Source organism: Oncorhynchus mykiss, chromosome 12 (assembly GCF_013265735.2).
Source record: "Oncorhynchus mykiss isolate Arlee chromosome 12, USDA_OmykA_1.1, whole genome shotgun sequence".
Classification (NCBI taxonomy): Eukaryota; Metazoa; Chordata; class Actinopteri; order Salmoniformes; family Salmonidae; genus Oncorhynchus; species Oncorhynchus mykiss.
Window position 1 is genome coordinate 60034805 of NC_048576.1, and position 18345 is coordinate 60053149.

The following is an 18345-nucleotide window of genomic DNA, read 5'->3' on the forward strand; positions in this document are numbered from 1 at the left end:
TATTTGTGAGTGATTGTTTATTGTATTTTCGGTCCGGCATTGTGTGCTCGTGATGTTACTTTGTACATTTGTCATTTTGAGTAAAAGTACGTTGATTACTCATATTTGCTGTCCTGCGCCTGACTCTCTACACACAGGACCCCTACAGAACCTCCATCCCAGTCTCAAATCTCTGGAAGACTGAAACAGGTTTCCTTCAAGAATTTCCCTGTATTTAGCGCCATCCATCATTCCTTTAATTCTGACCAGTTTCACAGTCCCTGCTGATGAAAAACATAGGATGGTATTCTTGGGGTGATGAGAGGTGTTGGGTTTGCGCCAGACATAGCGTTTTCCATGATGGACAAAAAGTTCCATTTTAGTCTCATCTGACCAGAGTACCTTCATCCATATGTTTAGGGAGTCTCCCACATGTCTTTTGGCGAACACCAAACGTGTTTGCTTATTTTTGTCTTCAAGTAATGGCTTTTTTCTGGCCACTCTTCCGTAAAGCCCAGCTCTGTGTAGTGTACGGCTTAAAGTGGTCCTGTGGACAGATACGCCAATCTCCGCAGTGGAGCTTTGCAGCTCCTTCATGGTTATCTTTGGTCTCTTTGTTGCCTCTCTGTGTAATGTCCCTCCTTGCTTGGTCCGTGAGTTTTGGTGGGAGGCCCTCTCTTGGCAGGTTTGTTGTGGGTGCCATGTTCTTTCAATTTTTTTATAATGGATTTAATGGTGCTCTGTGGGATGTTCAAAGTTTCAGATATTTTTTATAACCCAACCCTGATCTGTACTTCTCCACAACTTTGTCCCTGACCTGATTTGAGAGCTTCTTGGTCTTCATGGGGCCGCTTGCTTGGTGGTGCCCCTTGCTTAGTGGTGTTGCAGACTCTGGGGCCTTTGAGAACAGGTGTATATATACTGAGATCATGTGACACTTAGATTGAGCACAGGTGGACTTTATTGAACTAATTATGTGACTTAAGAAGGTAATTGTTTGCATCAGATATTATTTAGGGGCTTCATAGCAAAGGGGGTGAATATATATGCATGCACCACTTTTCATTTTATTTAATTTTTTGAAACAGGTCATTTTTTACAATTCACTTCACCAATTTGGACTATCTTGTATATGTCCATTACATGAAATCCAAATTAAAACACATTTAAATGACAGGTTGCAATGCAACAAAATAGAAAAAATGCCAAGGGGGATGAATACTTTTGCAATGCACTGTAATAGTCACACACACACACACACACACACACACACACACACACACACAAACCCAATATAGTGCATTACTTTTGACCAGAGCCCTATGAGTCCTGGTCAAAAGTAATGCACTAAATTGGGGAGAGGGTGATGTTTGAGATGCACACAGTGTTCAAGTGGTTATCTTTCACTGTTTGTCATCAGGTTTGGTTGTTTTCCATTAGGCGTTATGTCACCTGTCGCCATGGGAACCCAGCACCGAGTGGAGTCTATCTGAATCTCTCGTTCTCCTCCCACTACCCTGTAGGAGTGTGTATGGTATCTGGGTTTTCATTATGGCGTGTGTGTGTGTGCGAGCAAGTGTGTGTGGGGGATGGTGTGTTTGTGTGTGTGGGAGAGATTGCATTCACTATAGTGAATTTTCTTCAGTAGCAAGATGGACTCAAGCAATTACCAGTGTAGTTTAGCTGATGGGCATATGAAAATCCTCTGTGTTTGTGTGTGTGTATAAGAAAGAGAGAGAGAGAGGAAAGAGAGAGAGAGCAACAGAGAGAGAGAAAGCACGTGATGATATTAAAACCATACAGTAAGCCAACCGTCTATCATCTCATTCCTGCAGATGCATACATTCACCCACAGCTAAGCTACTGTTACCTTCATGCAACCTCACAGAAATGTTTTTGGAGGTTAGCATGTCTACTTTTAGGAACCCAATTGAGTGGTTCAGTAATCACAGCCCTTACAGTGTGGTCAGAAGAGGGGGGACAGAGAGAGAGAGGGAGTGAGAGAAAGAAGGAGAAGAAGAAAAGGTGACTCTCCTCCACACCAAAGAGAGGTCACTTCTCCAAAGGGAATGAGAGAGGAAAGGGAAGGCTTTTAGCGTGGCGACATGCCCCTCCATCCCTCCCTCGCCTCGTTCTTCTCTCCTCCCATACTGAGCCGCAGGCAAGGAGAACCGGTACAGAACAGAAGTACAGCAATTAAAGACGGAGTGTTCTAACAAACAACCGACCCACTCTCTGTCTGTGTCCCAAATGGCACATTATTCCCTACGTAGTGCACTACTTTAGACTAGAACCCTATGGGCCCTAGCAAAAAGTAGTGCACTAAATAGGGAATAGTGTGCCATTTGGGACGTACATTTTCTCTGCAGCAGGCAACGTTGACCTCCTCTGGTCCTTTGATCTCTGACCCCAGGGGAGGTAGGCGTCTGAGAGCTGAAAATATCCAACTGCCTTTACTCTCACCCTCTACGTCTTTTTTCTTTTTTCAAACGATAAAAAATTACTGCTCACAATTGATAAGAGAGTGTATGTTTGTCTCTCTGTGTGTGTGTGTCTGAGGCCTAGATTCAATCCGGACCACGAAAGATTAATGGTAAACACTGTATATTTCGGCTCAATTGGAAGTGTAACATTTTTATCATGTTATAATGCAGATCTTCCACGGTCCGGATTGAATCTGGCCCTGAGTCAGTGTGTCTGTCTGTCTGCGCGTGTGTGTGTGTTTGTATTTGTGTGTGTGCGCGTGCTTGCATCCATTTGTGTGTGTGTGTGTGTGTGTGTGTGTGTGTGTGTGTGTCAAGCCCTGTCTAACAGACACGTTTTATTGCAGTAGTGATTGGATGACCAAGTGGATAGCCTCAGGTCTGATGTGGTGTTAATGAACTCTTATTCACCCACCAATAGCAGTGATGTGACCTTCCAATTCAGACAGCCTGCTCTGCAACACAGGTAAACCCACAGCTATACACACACACTCACACAGGCAGACACAGGCCCACACACACTTAGGCACACACTTATAGACAGAGGCACATAGAAACACACGCATAGAAACAGGTCAAACAGACAAAAACAGACACTCACTCATAGACACAGGCACACACACATATACACTGGATGTTGTCACTTCGTAAGGGTATGTAAACACTGGAACACAAACACTTGGTTGAAAACACACCTCTGCACACATTCACACAATGCAATGTAATTATTCAGTTTCGGCTTTTTGATCTTGTACAAACTAAGAGAGTGAAAGCCTCTTAGTGAGTCTGAGAGCTGATTTCCCCTGGCAGTAAATGCAGAGCAAACCACTTGTGTAGAGAGCTGTTTTGTGTGTGTGTGTGTGTGTGTGTGTGTGTGTGTGTGTGTGTGTGTGTGTGTGTGTGTGTGTGTGTGTGTGTGTGTGTGTGTGTGTGTGTGTGTGTGTGTGTGTGTGTGTGGAGTGGTTTTTAGTCTGTGCATGTGATTGAGGGGAAGGTGACCTTGTCAGATCTGGATGAGAGATGAAAAGGCTCTCCCAAAGTGGGATACCAGGCACCGTCACTGAACCTCTTCAAAGTGTATGTGTGTGCGTGCATGCTTGTGTGTGCATGTACGTATGTCTGCATCTATGCCTCAGTATGTACACTGAACAAAAATATAAATGCACCATGTAAAGATGTTGGTCCCATGTTTCATGAGCTGAAATAAAAGATCCTAGAAATGTTTCATATGCACAAAAAGCTTATTTCTCTCAAATGTTATGCACAAATCTGTGTTACATCCCTGTTAGTGAGCATTTCTCATTTGTCAAGATAATCCATCCACCTATCAAGAAGCTGATTAAAAAGCATGATCATTACACAGGTGCACCTTGTGCTGGGGACAATAAAAGGCCACTCTAAAATGTGCAGTTTTGTTACACAACACAATGCCACAGATGTCTCAAGTTTTGAGGGAGCATGCAATTGGCATGCTGACTGCAGGAATGTCCACCAGAGCTGTTGCCAGACAACTGAATGTTAATTTCTCTACCATAAGCCGCCTCCAACATCATTTATTTATCGATGGCAATTTGCATTTTGGCAATATGAATGACAGAGATACCATGATGGGATTTTGAGGCCCATTGTCGTTCCATTCATCCACCGCCATTACCTCATGTTTCAGCATGATAATGAACGGCCCCATGTCACAAGGATCTGTACACAATTCCTGGAAACTGAAAATGTCCCAGTTCTTCCATGGCCTGCACACTCACCAGACATGTCACCTAATTGAGCATTTTTCGGATGCTCTGGATCAACATGTACGACTGCGTGTTCCAGTTTCCGCCAATATAAAGCAACTTCACACAGTCATCGAAGAGGAATGGGACAACATTCCACAGGTCACAATCAATAGCCTGATAAATTCTATGCGAAGGAGATGTGTCGCGCTGCATGAGGCAAGTGGTGGTCACACCAGACACTAACTGGTTTTCTGATCCATGCCCCCACCTTTTCTTTAAGGTATCTGTGACCAACAGATGCATATATGTATTCCCAGTCATGTGAAATCCATAAATTTGTGCCTAATGACTTATTCCACATTTTCTTGTGTAACAGCCTGAATTCAAAATTGATTCAATAGATTTCTTTCCCTCACCTATCTACACACAATAACCCATAATGGCAAAGTGAAAACGTGTTTTTCGAAATGTTAGCAAGTTTATTGAAAATGAAATACAGAAATATCTCATTTACATAAGTATTCATACTCCTTTTCTCCAAATTGAGCTCAGGTGCATTCAATTTCCTTTGATCATCGCTACAACTTGATTGGAGTCCACCTGTGACCAATTCAATTGTTTGGACATGATTAGAAAGAAACACACCTGTCTGTCTATTTAAGGTCCCACAGTTGACAGTGCATGTCAGAGCAGAAACTATACCATGAAGTCCAAGGAACTGTCTGTAGATCTCCTACAGTAGATGGAAATGTGATTAGGCATATACTGTTTCTGGGGAAGGGTATAAAACAATTTCTAGAGTGTTGAAAATTTCCAAGAGCACAGTGGTCTCATTTGGAAATAGAAAAAATATGGAACTACCAAGACTCTGCCTAGAGCTGGCCGTTCGACCAAACTGAGCAACCGGTCAAGAAGGACCTTGATCAGGGAGGTGACCAAGAACCCAATGACCACTCTGACGGAACTACTGAGTTCCTTGGCTGAAATGGGAAAACCTACCAGAAGAACAAAAGTCTCAACAGCACTTTACCAATCTGGGCTTTATGCGAGAGTGGCCAGACAGAAGCCACTCTTGAGATAGCACGCTAAGGAGTTTGCCAAAAGGCATATGAAAGACTCTGAGATCATAAGACAAAAGATTGTGTGGTCTGATGAGACACAAATGGAATGCTTTGGCGTGCTATGTCTGGAGAAAACTAGGCCCAGCTCATCACCTGTCTAAACATCATCCCTACCATGAAGCACTGCAGTGACAGCATCATGTTATGGGGATGCTTTTTAGCAGCCGGGACTGGGAGACTGGTAGGGATGGAGGGAACAATAAAATGGAGCAAAATAAAGGCAAATCCTTGATGAGTAAAAGGGCCTCCCTAGCTGTCTAAGGCACTGCATCACAGTGCTAGAGGCGTCAATACAGGTACGGGTTCTGGATTTTGTCACAGCCGGCCACGACCAATCCTGGATTTTGTCACAGCCGGCCACGACCGGGAGACCCATGAGGTGGCATGCAATTGGCCCAGCATCCTCCGGGTTAGGGGAGGGTTTGGCCGGCCGGGATATCGTTGTCCCATCGCGGTCTAGTGACTCCTGTGGCGGGCCGGGCGCATGCACGCCACATGGTCGCCAGTTGGGTGGTGTTTCCTCGGACAGGTTGGTGTGGCTGGCTTCTGGATTAAGCGAGCAGTGTGTCAAGAAGCAGTGCGGCTTGGCAGGGTCGTGTTTCGAAGGATGCATGGCTCTCGACCTTTGTCTCTCCCGAGTCCGTACGGGAGTTGCAGCGATGGAACAAGACTGTAAATACCATTTGGATATCACAAAATTAGGGAGAAAAAAGTACAAAGAAAAAAATGAATCCTTGATGTGTGCAAATGACCTTCGACTGGGGTAAAGATTTACGTTCCAACAGGACATTGACCCCAAGCATACAGCCAAAGCAATGCTGGAATGGCTTCAGAACAAGAATGTGAAAGTCCCTGAGTGGCCCAGCCAAAGCCCAAACTTGAATCCCATTGGAAATATGTGGAAAGACTTGAAGATTACTGTTCACCGCCGCATCCCATCTAATTTAACAGAGCTTGAGAAAATCTGCGAGGAAGAATGGGAGAGAATCCTCAAATCCAGATGCGCAAAGCTGATGCAGACATACCCAAGATGACCTGTTTCTACAAATATTGACTCGGGTGTGAATACTTATGTAAATGAAATATTTCTGTATTACATTTTCAATAAATTTGCAAACATTTCTGCCCAATAATGACAAAAAGTGAAAACACGTTTTTAGAAATTGTGTAAATGGGTAAAAAATGTTGTTTTTTTTAAATCCATTTTGAATTCAGGCTGTAACACATCAAATTGTTGAATAAGTCGAAGGGTAGGAATAGTTTATGAAGGCCCTGTATAATGGCACTACTTTTGCCTTGATCAAAAGTAGTGCACTATAAAGTGAATTTGGGACACAGCCATGGTGTCCGTCCTTTACCCGGATTACACAGTGCTGCCTGGTGTGCGACTGACAAATTAACTCTTATGTAGAAGGCCCAGGTAGGAGGCCTGGGTTGACTCCCAAATTTCACCCTATGTCCTAATTAGTGCCTAAGCTCTACTCTGTTCAAAAGTAGTCACTATAAAGGGAACAGGGTGCCATTTGGGAAGCAATGGCGTACGACCCTTTGACCTGTGATCTTGTCAGGGATTAATAGGCAGGATGCACCAGCAGGTTTAGGCACCAGATTAGGCTTCACGCTGACTCATGACACTGCCGCACTCTGGCTGTTATGGGAACTATGGAGGTGACATTACATCATCATCACTAATCTAATCTGATTGGTCTGAAGATGTTTTTTTTTGAGAGAAGTATATTACCATTGATCCTTCTGTACATGCTTGGATTTAACACACACATGTAACATGTTTACATACACGCACACACTCACACATAGACACAGGCCAGGATTCAATCCCATCGCAGATTATAGGAATTTCAGCTTTTAAAGGCAGTGTTTCCGCTTTTGCGGAGATCACAATTCCTATAACCGAGATCGGATTGAATCCTGGCCACACACACACAAATGGACCACATAGAGTACCAGTCAAAAGTTTGGACACACCTACTTATTCAAGGGTTTGTCTTTATTTTTTTTAATGATTTTCTACATTGTAGAATAATAGTGAAGACATCAAAACTATGAAATATCTCATATGGAATCATGTGGTAACCAAAAAAGTGTTCAACAAATCAAAATATATTTTATATTTGAGTAGCCATCCTTTGCCTTGATGACAGCTTTGCACACTCTTCGCATTCTCTCAACCAGCTTCATGAGGTAGTCACCTGGAATACATTTTGGAGGTAGTAGTGGAATACAGGTATACCTTGTTAAAAGTTCATTTGTGGAATTGATTTCCTTCTTAATGCATTTGAGCCAATCAGTTGTGTTGTGACAAGGTAGGGGTGGTATACAGAAGATAGCCCTGGTAAAAGACCAGCTCAAATAAGCAAAGAGAAACAACAGTCCATCATTACTTTAAGACAGTCAATCCGGAACATTTCAAAAACCTTTGACTGGTACTGTATTTCAATTGCTGTGTCTCTGTATACGCACGCACGCACACACACAGTCAAGGGTCAAGCCACAGTGCTTAATGGAGAGGTGGTTATACTGGCAGCTGGTAACTGCCCACTGGACATACACTGGTTGAATCAATGTGGAATAGATGTTGAATTGAGGTCTGTGCCCAATGCCAATAAGGGTCTGTTCAAATGTATGTAGGGAGTAGGGTTCCATTTGGGATGTGACCGCTGTGTTATTTTGTTGTCGGCCCAGCTGTGGCATTTTTTTTACCCCATATTTTCAGGCGTCTATACATAACCCTGTTACATAGATACATGAAATGTTTCATTTGTTGGATATACACACACAACATAACATGTTACACACACGCACGCACGCACGCACACACACTATTTATCCAATAGCAGATTACACTTTCCATTTATTAATCAAAGTTGATTAGTCCTGTAGGATCAGGGACCTTATAAGGACTTACACATCAATCTATGCTGTAACTGTGGATCCTCTCCACTTGAAAGTGTGTGTGTGTGTGTGTGTGTGTGTGTGTGTGTGTGTGTGTGTGTGTGTGTGTGTGTGTGTGTGTGTGTGTGTGTGTGTGTGTGTGTGTGTGTGTGTGTGTGTGTGTGTGTGTGTGTGTGTGTGTGTGTGTGTGTAGGAGTCTCTGACACTGTACCCCAAATTGCCAATCATAAATCACACCTGTCTCTCTCTTTTCTCTGTCCCTCTCCCTTTTCTCTTCTCTCTCCATCCTTCTCTCTCTCTCACTCCTCTTCTCTTCCCTCTCTTCTCTCCGCTTAACTCCCACACTTCTTCCTCTTCAGTCACATCACAAATCATTATGTCAATGAGAAAAGAGACACCGTTAAAACGCAGTTACATTTTGTAATTATATATATTTTTTTATGATTTATTAACGTTTTCAGTCATTCATTGTTCATTGAAATAAACCAAAAGGTAGGAGAAAAATATATCAACAACAATCCAGTCAGTGTAAATCAGCATCTCGGGCTCGTTCAGACAGTGGAAGACGTCCGATAGAGGTCAAAGTTCAACCAGTCCATCCAGTCGAGTCAGTTACAGAATCCCTTCTCCTTTCTGAAGATAAATAGCAATTAGTTTTAATCAGAGACTTAGTGAGCAGCTCGGACATCTCTTATATCTCCACAACTCTCTGGTTGGTATCATCTGATGGCTTATGTTATTGGTATGTTAATTCTAGATTTAAGATTATAGATCAGTAGTTATGACGTGCTAAAAGCTCAGTTTGAATGCAGTTTCAGTTTGTATCTTCCCCCCAATTCCCCCTCCTCATCCCAAAGTTTTCAGTTTCAGTTTGTGCTCAAGTATCAAGCTAACTCAACCCCTTTCCTCGTCCTCCAAGCATATTCAGAGATATTAAGAAAAAAAAACAGCTCATCAAGATTGATATAAAAATAGAATAGTGTTGATTTATGAAAACAGTGAGCAAGTAAGTTTCCACTGCACATAGACAGACTGTCCTATCTACGGACCCATATGGGAGTATTATTAAGAGTCATGGACAACTAAGTCTAAGTCCCAAATGGCACCCTATTCCTTACATAGTGAAATACTTTTGACCAGGGCATAGGTAGTGCACTATATAGGGAATTTGGTGTCAAAAGTGTTAGTTTGTTACATTAAACATCAATGGTCATCCACTACCCTATGGTACTGTGGATAAAGCAGATGTTGATAATGGTTTTGCATCTCTATGATCGCCCATTGCCATCATTATTACAGAGACGACACCTTGTACAGTAGTAGCAGCACGTTTCCTTTCAAAGTACACTACTTTTGACCAGGGCCCAAAGTTGTGCTTTATTAAAGAAATATCGTGCCATTTGCACGCAACCAATCTTCCTTGCCATGTGTTTCATTAACCTTCCCAGAAAGCAAAATAATGTGATGCTGTAGAATTACCAGCCAGTTCACCCGTGACACCAGTCAGTAGTCGACATATATCAATATCTGATATGACGTGAAAAGTGGCCACTAGGTGCAACAGGGAGCGCTGTTACCTTCAAGTAGGTTTTTTTGTTTTGCTTAGACATGGATGGTGGGTAGGCATAGGCATCTGTCTCTGCTGTCAAAGGTTGCATGTTCAAATTCAGTGAAAGAAAGTTGTTTTTGAGACTTTAACTCCGCAAAATGTCTAAGTACACAATTTGACGTATGGAAGAACTTAGAAATTGGACGTTTGAGAGACATGGATGAATGGTCTAATTCTGACGTGAGACTGTGGGAGCTAGTTTAGAATGACAAAGTATTGATAATGTTCTCTCCATTCCACATTAATTATTATGAACAAAACGATATAGCCGCACAATTTAACAGATCAGATAGTGTGTGAATTACACAAAGTTCTGAAACAAAACAAAAAAATCAACAATTACTTGAATATTTTGTTAAACCACTACTCCTCCAAGTTCATTAGCCATCTGACTGGCATCCATCCAACATTGCTTTTCAAAAAGGGATTGCCATTCTATACAATACATTTCTATGTCCCTAATGTCTAGTCTATGAAAGATTGCCACAAAAACTATTATAGGTCATATAGGGCTATATAGTGAGTGTACAGTAGGAGTGACAAGGAATTCTGGTACTCTACAAAAATATACTAGAAAACAGTCATCTGTTTGACCGGTCTGTGGATCCTCCATACAGTGTCCTGGGGCTCTGTTGGGTTTGTAGGGAGGACTGAGGGTGCACCCTTAATGGTGCCTTATTCCCTATGTACTGTAGTACTCTATTTTACTTTGCTCTACCAGAGCAAGAGCACTATAGTACACTATATAAGGAATAGAGTGCCATTTTGGATATCGCAACCTGACACATACAGTACATGGACGAGTGTTGCTCAAGCTCATGCACTAAAACCAGCTTTATCTGGCTCTGACTACACAGTCCAGTACACAACTTTGGTTTAGGTTTCATTTGGGAAGAAGAGTCCCGACGGGTAGTTAGGGCTTGAAGCCAAAGTTTTGTGTTGCTTGAAAGTGTTGAAAGAAAAGAAGCATCAGGAGGTCTATTCTGGGCCTGTCTTCTGTCTATCGCCAAGGGTTTGAGTAATAAGAGTCAGTTGACTGGATTGGATACAGCATGAGAGGTTCTGATACACGCCCACAAAAGCCAACAGCAAGCTTCACCTTGAGAATAATGCTTATCTGAATGGACCTTGATAGACAAGGCATATTCTGGATAGCAGGACTGTACAACCCAGTTTTAAAGTAACATAAACCACTGTAGTACTAGTCCCTACCACCGTACACTTCTTGATTCCCATTCAAAACTGGAGTAGCATAAATTGGTGTAAGTAAAACAGTAGTAACCTAACCTAAGAGAGGGTCTGGTCTACTACCATATTACTGACATATGTCCAAATCTGTCAGGTGTACACTTACTGTTGTGTTGAACCTAAATTAATGACCTGTGTCTTTACTCTATAGTATTGTTTTCGTGTTGTTATTAGTTTTCACTCTTCTTTTCTCAAAACTGTATCTAAGGTGCATAGTTCAGATATGAAAAGTAGAAAGAACTAGGGCTGCGTCACAAATGGCATCCTATTCCCTACACACTTATAGGGCTCTGGTCAAAAGTAGTGCACTATGTAGGGAATGAGTACTATGGGTCCTGGTCAAAAGTAGTGCACTATATAGGGAATAGGTACCATTTGGCACTATTTCCAACCCAGAGTTTTTCTAATTCGTGGTGACAAGTTTTGCAGGCAGTAATCTATTTCTACAACACATTTAATTTATTTAAATTATGTTACATATTCCCCCGTACTGTAATTAGACATGTTCATTTCTCCAAGTGCTGCCTGTCTGCAAAGAGCCCTTGTGGGAGAACAGGTCGCTAATGTAATCCTCTTTTGTCTCTCTCCATTATTCTATTTCTCACTATTTCCTCCTTTGGGTCTGTTTAGGGGTGTCCAATGGTATCTCCTCTTTAAGCAACCTCATGGCCGTGTTCATTAGGGCACACAACGTTTAAAAACATATGCAATAGTAAACACATTTTTTTGTTTACTATTGCATATGTTTTTATTCCCTTTTGGTACCTAATGAACATGACCCATGTCTTGATTGATGTCTCCTCAGCCAATGTGATGACTGGAAGGAGATGTAACAGTGCAAATTATATACCCATTTTTAGTACCGTACCAGACTTTACCTACGTGATGATTGATTGACTTTACCTACCAACTTTAATCTCTCCTCTTCTTTCTTTGTTCCTCTTTTATTCCCACTTGTCACTTATTTCCTCTTTTAAGGTTTTTGGTAAGACTGTCAGTAGGTCAATTCTACAGTTCTATATTATCTGGTCTTTAACTTCAGTCACCCAGCCAACTCCCATTTTAGTATTATCAGCTGAAATGTAGCCTAATATACAGCTAAGGCTACTGCTCTTTTGTTAGCCAATCTTTTGCTTCTGTGCGGTGGCTAATGGGTTAATTTTTTTTGATTTTCAAGTGTATCCAAGTGTAGCCCCTTAATGCAGTGCTTTGTTCTATTTGTGCTAGATTTCGGTACGAGCCAACCTGTAACTGTGCTTTATCAATGTTGCTGCCTGGTCTGTCGTTCAGCTGTGTGCAATAAATGGAGCTGTCTAAATCAATCAGATTCCCTGTTCAAAACAAATAAAGTGGTGGGGTGCAATTGCTAGAGAGTGATTTAGACAGCAAAACATAGTGTTTTGTTCACTTGATAGTGAATTGTGCCCACTAATTGTTTTCTATACAGGTTCCCAGTAATATAACAAAATCTAATTTCATGCTATCAATTGTTCACTTTCTAAGGGATTCAAATTGTATAGAAATGCAAAATACACAACACAAATGTATGCATTTATGCATTTTATCACTGTATTCTTCCAATTTGAAGTTTATATTTCATATTTATTTCAAATAGCTAATTAGCAGCAGGCAATATTTATGGAAAGCACCTTTAAAACTACAGGTGTGCATATAGAAAATGTTTAACTAAACAGCAGTAGGTATCCAGTGTTTCTATTTCCAGCACACTCTGTGTCTTTGACTCTGTAAACTACAATATAGGGCAGTTATAAGAATCCCTCAAAATACCCTCTTGATCTGTTGAAAATACTTCACACACTCAACTAAGAAATCAATATATATATTTTTATAGCTAAGATATTATTTCTAATAGACAATGAATATTGCATTATATAAAGCTCCTACCTCAAACCATCTCATGACCAAAATATTTAAAGTTTTCTTAAAGAGAGAGGGGTCTTTTGACGACCGTTCCTGTTATTCCATGCTATGAGCAAGCAGCACTGCTGTCTCCACTCATGGCTGTTTCTAGAGTGATTTCCTCCTTCCTCATGGCTGTAGCGTGATGCGATAAGTCATGGGTTTCATATGGCATTTGCATTGCTCTGCATGTATTCACATGGAAAACAACCCGCTAGAACTGAGTTACAATAAAACTATTATGAAAGGTCAAATGTCAAAGGTCATATCTCTGATTCTCTACGATATGACCTCTGGTCTAGGCTGACGGTGGCCTGCAGTCTCTCCAGCTCTGGCACCCTGTCCCCATCCTCCTGCCCCTCCTCATCCTCTTCCTCGTCCTGGCTGATGAAAGCCAGCTCATTCTCATAGCAGAAAGAGTTGGCTGTGGGCGTAGGATCCTTGTCCTCGTCCTCCATCTCCGCTATGTCCTTGGCACTGCACTGGGGGGTGGACGGCACCTCAAAGGTTTTGTGGAAGTGAGCGTAATCCACTTTGTACTGGCTCTTCTCCTCGAAGACGACAGGCTCGAAGCGGTGACCCCACAGAATCTCTGAGGACAGGTAGGAGCTGCGAGCTTGCGCTGTCATGGCTGTGGCTTCCACCATCCCTTCAAGTATCACCACTATCTCAAAGTCGGACAACTCCAGGTCCAGCTTGCTGATGCCGAACAGGGGGCTCTCCTCATCGATCTCGTGCACAATGGTGAGCGGGGAGACCAGGAAGATGCGGTCGATGCCCGTGTCATACCCTACGTTGATGTCGATCTGGTCCAGGGGGATGTACTCACCCTCCTCTGTGATGCGGGGCTTGATGAGCTGGGCCCGGACATGAGCCTCCACCATGTGGCTCTTCCTCAGGTTGCCCACCCTCCACATAAGGCTCAGCTTCCCATCCCGCATGGCGATCACTGCATTGTTGCTGAACAGCAGCGTCTCTGCACGCTTCTTAGGCCTCGCCATCTTGGCTAAGATGGCACCGATCATGAAGGAGTCGATGATGCAGCCGAAAATGGACTGGAAGACCACCATGAAGACGGCTGAGGGGCACTCCTCCGTCACGCAGCGGAAGCCATAACCAATGGTGGTCTGTGTCTCCACGGAGAACAGGAAGGCGGCCACGAAGCTGTTGACCTGCAGGACGCAGGGGGTGAAGTTATCGTCTCCACCACCCGGGTTGTCCATATCTCCATGAAGCAAAGCGATGACCCAGAAGGCCAGGCCGAATGCCAGCCAGGACACCACGAACACCAGTGTGAACATCAGGAACATCCAGCGCCAGCGGATGTCCACGCACGTGGTGAAGATGTCCGACATGTAGCGCTGCGACTTCTCGTCCATGTGCGAGAAGTGCACATTGCACTGGCCGTTCTTGTTCACGAAGCGGCTGCGGCACTTGCGGCGTGTCGTGTGGATCTTGCCGTTACCGAAGCCGTTGCCCATTGTGACGGAAGGCATGGCACCGAGACGCAGGCCTTCTTCCTCCGAGGACACAATGCTGTAGCGGTGCGCCCCGACCACACTCATGACCGAGCCAGGCTCAGCCAGTGGGGCACCAGAGAGTCGCTGCTCCAACTCAACAGTCAGAGTGGTAGGCAAGACACAGGAAACAGCACTGGGGATTACAGGAAATGGGCACAGGCGGTTCCCCCCTGATGCCAAAACAGATCTCTGTCCAAGTGGCCAAATGGGTCCTAGACACACCCTTCCTGACCTGAGGAGAGAAGAGAAGCCAGAGGTTAGTCTACTACACACAAAATCCTGATATTTTCTTACTGTTTGTATAATAAAACAATTCATAAATTAAATATCTAAAACACTGATGTGTATTATATGTGCAACACTTGAATAAAAACTAAGCTGTTACACGCAGGCCATGTTAAACAACATCCCTCCCATTCTGCCTCAAAGACTCATCTACTCAGTGGCTTTTTAACTTTATTTCAAGCAGTGTTTTATCACTACAAAGGTGTAGTGTGTAGTACTCTGTCACTTTGGGCTCGATGCGCCTTAGCAGCAGCAGATGTTGCTAATTAAACCAAGTTCACACTCTTTCTTGTGAAAATTGTAAGCAGCCATTCAGCTGGGATCCTGGTCTTGAGGCTTATAATAGTAGTTTTTAAACTCCTCAGTAGACTAGGTTTGTGTCCCAAATGACACCCTATTCCCTTTTATAGTGTACTACTTTTGACCAGGCCCCATAGGGCTGTAGTCAAAGGTAGTGCACTATATAAGGAATAGGGTGCCATTTGGGAAGCATCCTAGATCTAAACAACAGATTCAGGGTTGGGGGTTCAATTCCATTTGAACTCAATCAATTCATCACCTATGTTTTCATTCAATTGGGAACTGGCAACAATTTTCACTATGTATGTTTTTATAGCCCTAAAATTGAATTGGAACTCATCTTCTGAATTGAACAATACAACCTTAGATTTGGGGTAATTATAGATAAAGTAAGACCCTTTGTACTGCAACTGTAGTAAGCTAATAAGGCATTTATTTATAAGTGACATTCTTTAAGAATCTATTGGTATCTAATACCATTAATGGACCAGATTTAGGAGTAACCTCCCACCACCACCTGTCATCAGCACCCCCTGGTCTGGCTCTGGCTGTACTGTAGTCTAGTGGCTGAGCAGTGTGATTTGTCTCTCTAATAATAGCTGCCAGTCATGTTGAGTCCCCTTTTCCACAGCTCAGGCTCTGAGAGCGCACTGTGTTCTGAGTGCGTTTCTTTTCAACACAAGTACTGTACAGACCATTTTATTTCAATGCATCTCCAGCACAGTTCATGTCAACGCAACTAAGAAGCTAATTCCAATGAAACAAAGTTTTGACTCTTAGGTGTTCCTCAGGTGCTGAAGATGAAGACAGAACTGATACCATATTGCAGTGAAATGTTTAGCGACACAAAAAGTAGGTTATGGCATATGGACCACATCGTTGTTGATTGACCTAACTAACAGGCACCTCTCTCATAGTCTCTCTCTCTCTCGCCAGTGTAGCGACCAACCAGTAAACAGGAGTTGCCGAAAGGGAACCTGATTTGCTGAGGTATTGTGGGACGGCTCAATGTAAGAGAGTGGTAAAAGCCATCACCATGGAAACAAGTCACCACGCTGAGACTGAGGTCTACTGAGATTGGGTGTGCAGCATACTGTAGCAATACCTACAGTAAGATGTGTAAACTTTGGAGGCTGATTTGAGCGCAGGTGTGAGGTGGTTTGTAATTTCCTAATGTTGGTGGATTGTTGTTGTCTCAGTACACAGGTAACTTAAAATCATCCGGGGGCAGTCTTTCCTTCCTGCCCTCTTCACTATCTCCTCCTCTCCCAGAATATGGCTGTAAATCTTCCTTTTTTTCACAGGAATAACTGGCCTGGCCCGTCTTGGTGTCTTGCCACCCAAACTTAAGTATTTCTGGTTCCCTCCAGGTGGCAAAACAGTCAGAATGCCATTTGGAACTCAGCCCATGTACATAGAAACCAGCCAACAGAGAGACAGATTGAGAAAGATTAGATGGAGAGGGCTAGTGATGGTGAGAGGGAAGTACTGTAATGGAATACAGAGAAACCAGAGAGAGTGAAAAGGTGAGAAGAAAGGATTAAAAAAGGATAGAGGTCAGGGAAGACAGGGGAGGCACTGTGGAAGGACACAAGGAAGACGAAAGGGTAGAGAAGGAGGCAGAAAACAGGGGGGACCCTTAAGATTGTAGAAGGGAGGGAGAAATGGATACTGGTCTAAATATAGCTTGTCTGTCTGTTTCGTCAAATGTCTGCCAAGAAATGACTCCGCTATCTCTCCGATAACCAAAGAAAAACACTGATGCTGTCACTGTGGTTACTGCTCTCATCTTGTTTTGTACCTACCTGCTGATAGACATTTCATTATAATTTTACTTCATTTTACTGCAGTTGGCGAAATCAGGGTCACATAGTGTTTCTTGGTAGTCTTAAACAAATCTACTTTTCAACAAAAGTGTACACCTCACACACATGGTTATGGGCATGTCAGATATAGAGTTGAAATGTATTCAATTTTGAGTTTGCATCCTAATATTACACTTTATATGCATCACAGAAGATTGAAATATAACAAAATTGTTTAACATAGAAACACAGGATTTTCCGACACCCGCAATGTTGTTACAAAATTAATTCTGAAATTCTGAAATATATTAATAAAATTTGACCCATGGGGCCACTAAGTCATTTTACTACAGGAAAGGGCTACAGCCAACAGGTACAATGCATTATGATGCCAGTATGCATGAATAGAATGGTGCCAGACGAGGCTGCCGTTTTACGGGCTCCTAAACAATTATGCTAATTTGTCAGGTTTTTTTCGCGTTGTTTGCAACTTATTTTGTGCGTAATGTTTCTGCCGTAATGTTTCTGCCACAATCATTGGAGAATAAACTGGAAGAGCTCCGGTGAAGACTATCCTACCAACTGGACTTTTAAAAACTGTAATATCTTATGTTTCACCGAGTCATGGCTGAACGACAACATGGATAATATAACGTTGGCTGGTTTTTACGTGCAAGATAGAACAGCTGCCTCCGGTAATACAAGGGGTGGTGGTTTGTGTCTATTTGTCAATAACAGCTGGTGCTCGAAATCAATTATTGAGGAATTCAATAAGGAACTCTAGGTTTTACTCACCTCATCTCATGATAAGCTGTAGACCACACTATTTACCAAGACTTTTCAACTATATTTTTCATAGCTGTCTATTTACCACCACAAACCGATGCTGTCACTAAGACCGCACTCAACGAGCTGTATAAAGCCATAAGCAAACAAGAAAATGCCCATCTAGAGGCGGCACTCCTATTGGCCGGGGACTTTAATGCAAGGAAACTTAAAACCATTTTACCAAATGTGCAACGAGGGAGGAAAAAAACTCTAGACCAGATTTATACAAATCTCTCCCTCGCCCTCCATTTGGCAAATCTGACCATAATTCTATCCTCCTGATTCTTGCTTACATGCAAAAACTAAAACAGGAAGTACCAGTGACTCGCTTAATACGGAAGTGGTTAGATGACTCAGATACTAAGCTACAGGTGTCACGGCTGTTGAAGGAAGTGGACCAAGGTGCAGCGTGGTTCTTTTTATTTGGAAAATGACGCCGAACAAAACAATAAACACTACAAAAACCGTGAAGCTATATAAACAAAAGTCAACTTCCCACAAAGACAGGTGGAAAAAAGGGCTACATAAGTATGGTTCTCAATCAGAGACAACGATTGACAGCTGTCCCTGATTGAGAACCCTACCCGGCCAAAACATAGAAATACAA

General features: G+C 42.7%; 1 protein-coding gene across 1 annotated transcript in view; it reads right to left on the reverse strand.

Annotated features, from left to right (window-relative positions):
- Positions 1-8374: 8374 nt before the first annotated feature.
- LOC110537899 (ATP-sensitive inward rectifier potassium channel 12) overlaps positions 8375-18345 on the reverse strand; it is a 54754-nt gene continuing 44783 nt past the window's right edge. The window contains exon 2 of the mRNA XM_021624360.2: positions 8375-14752. Within this exon, the coding sequence (XP_021480035.2) occupies positions 13264-14565 (1302 nt within the window). The 5' untranslated portion in view covers positions 14566-14752 and the 3' untranslated portion in view covers positions 8375-13263. The remainder of the gene's footprint in view (positions 14753-18345) is intronic.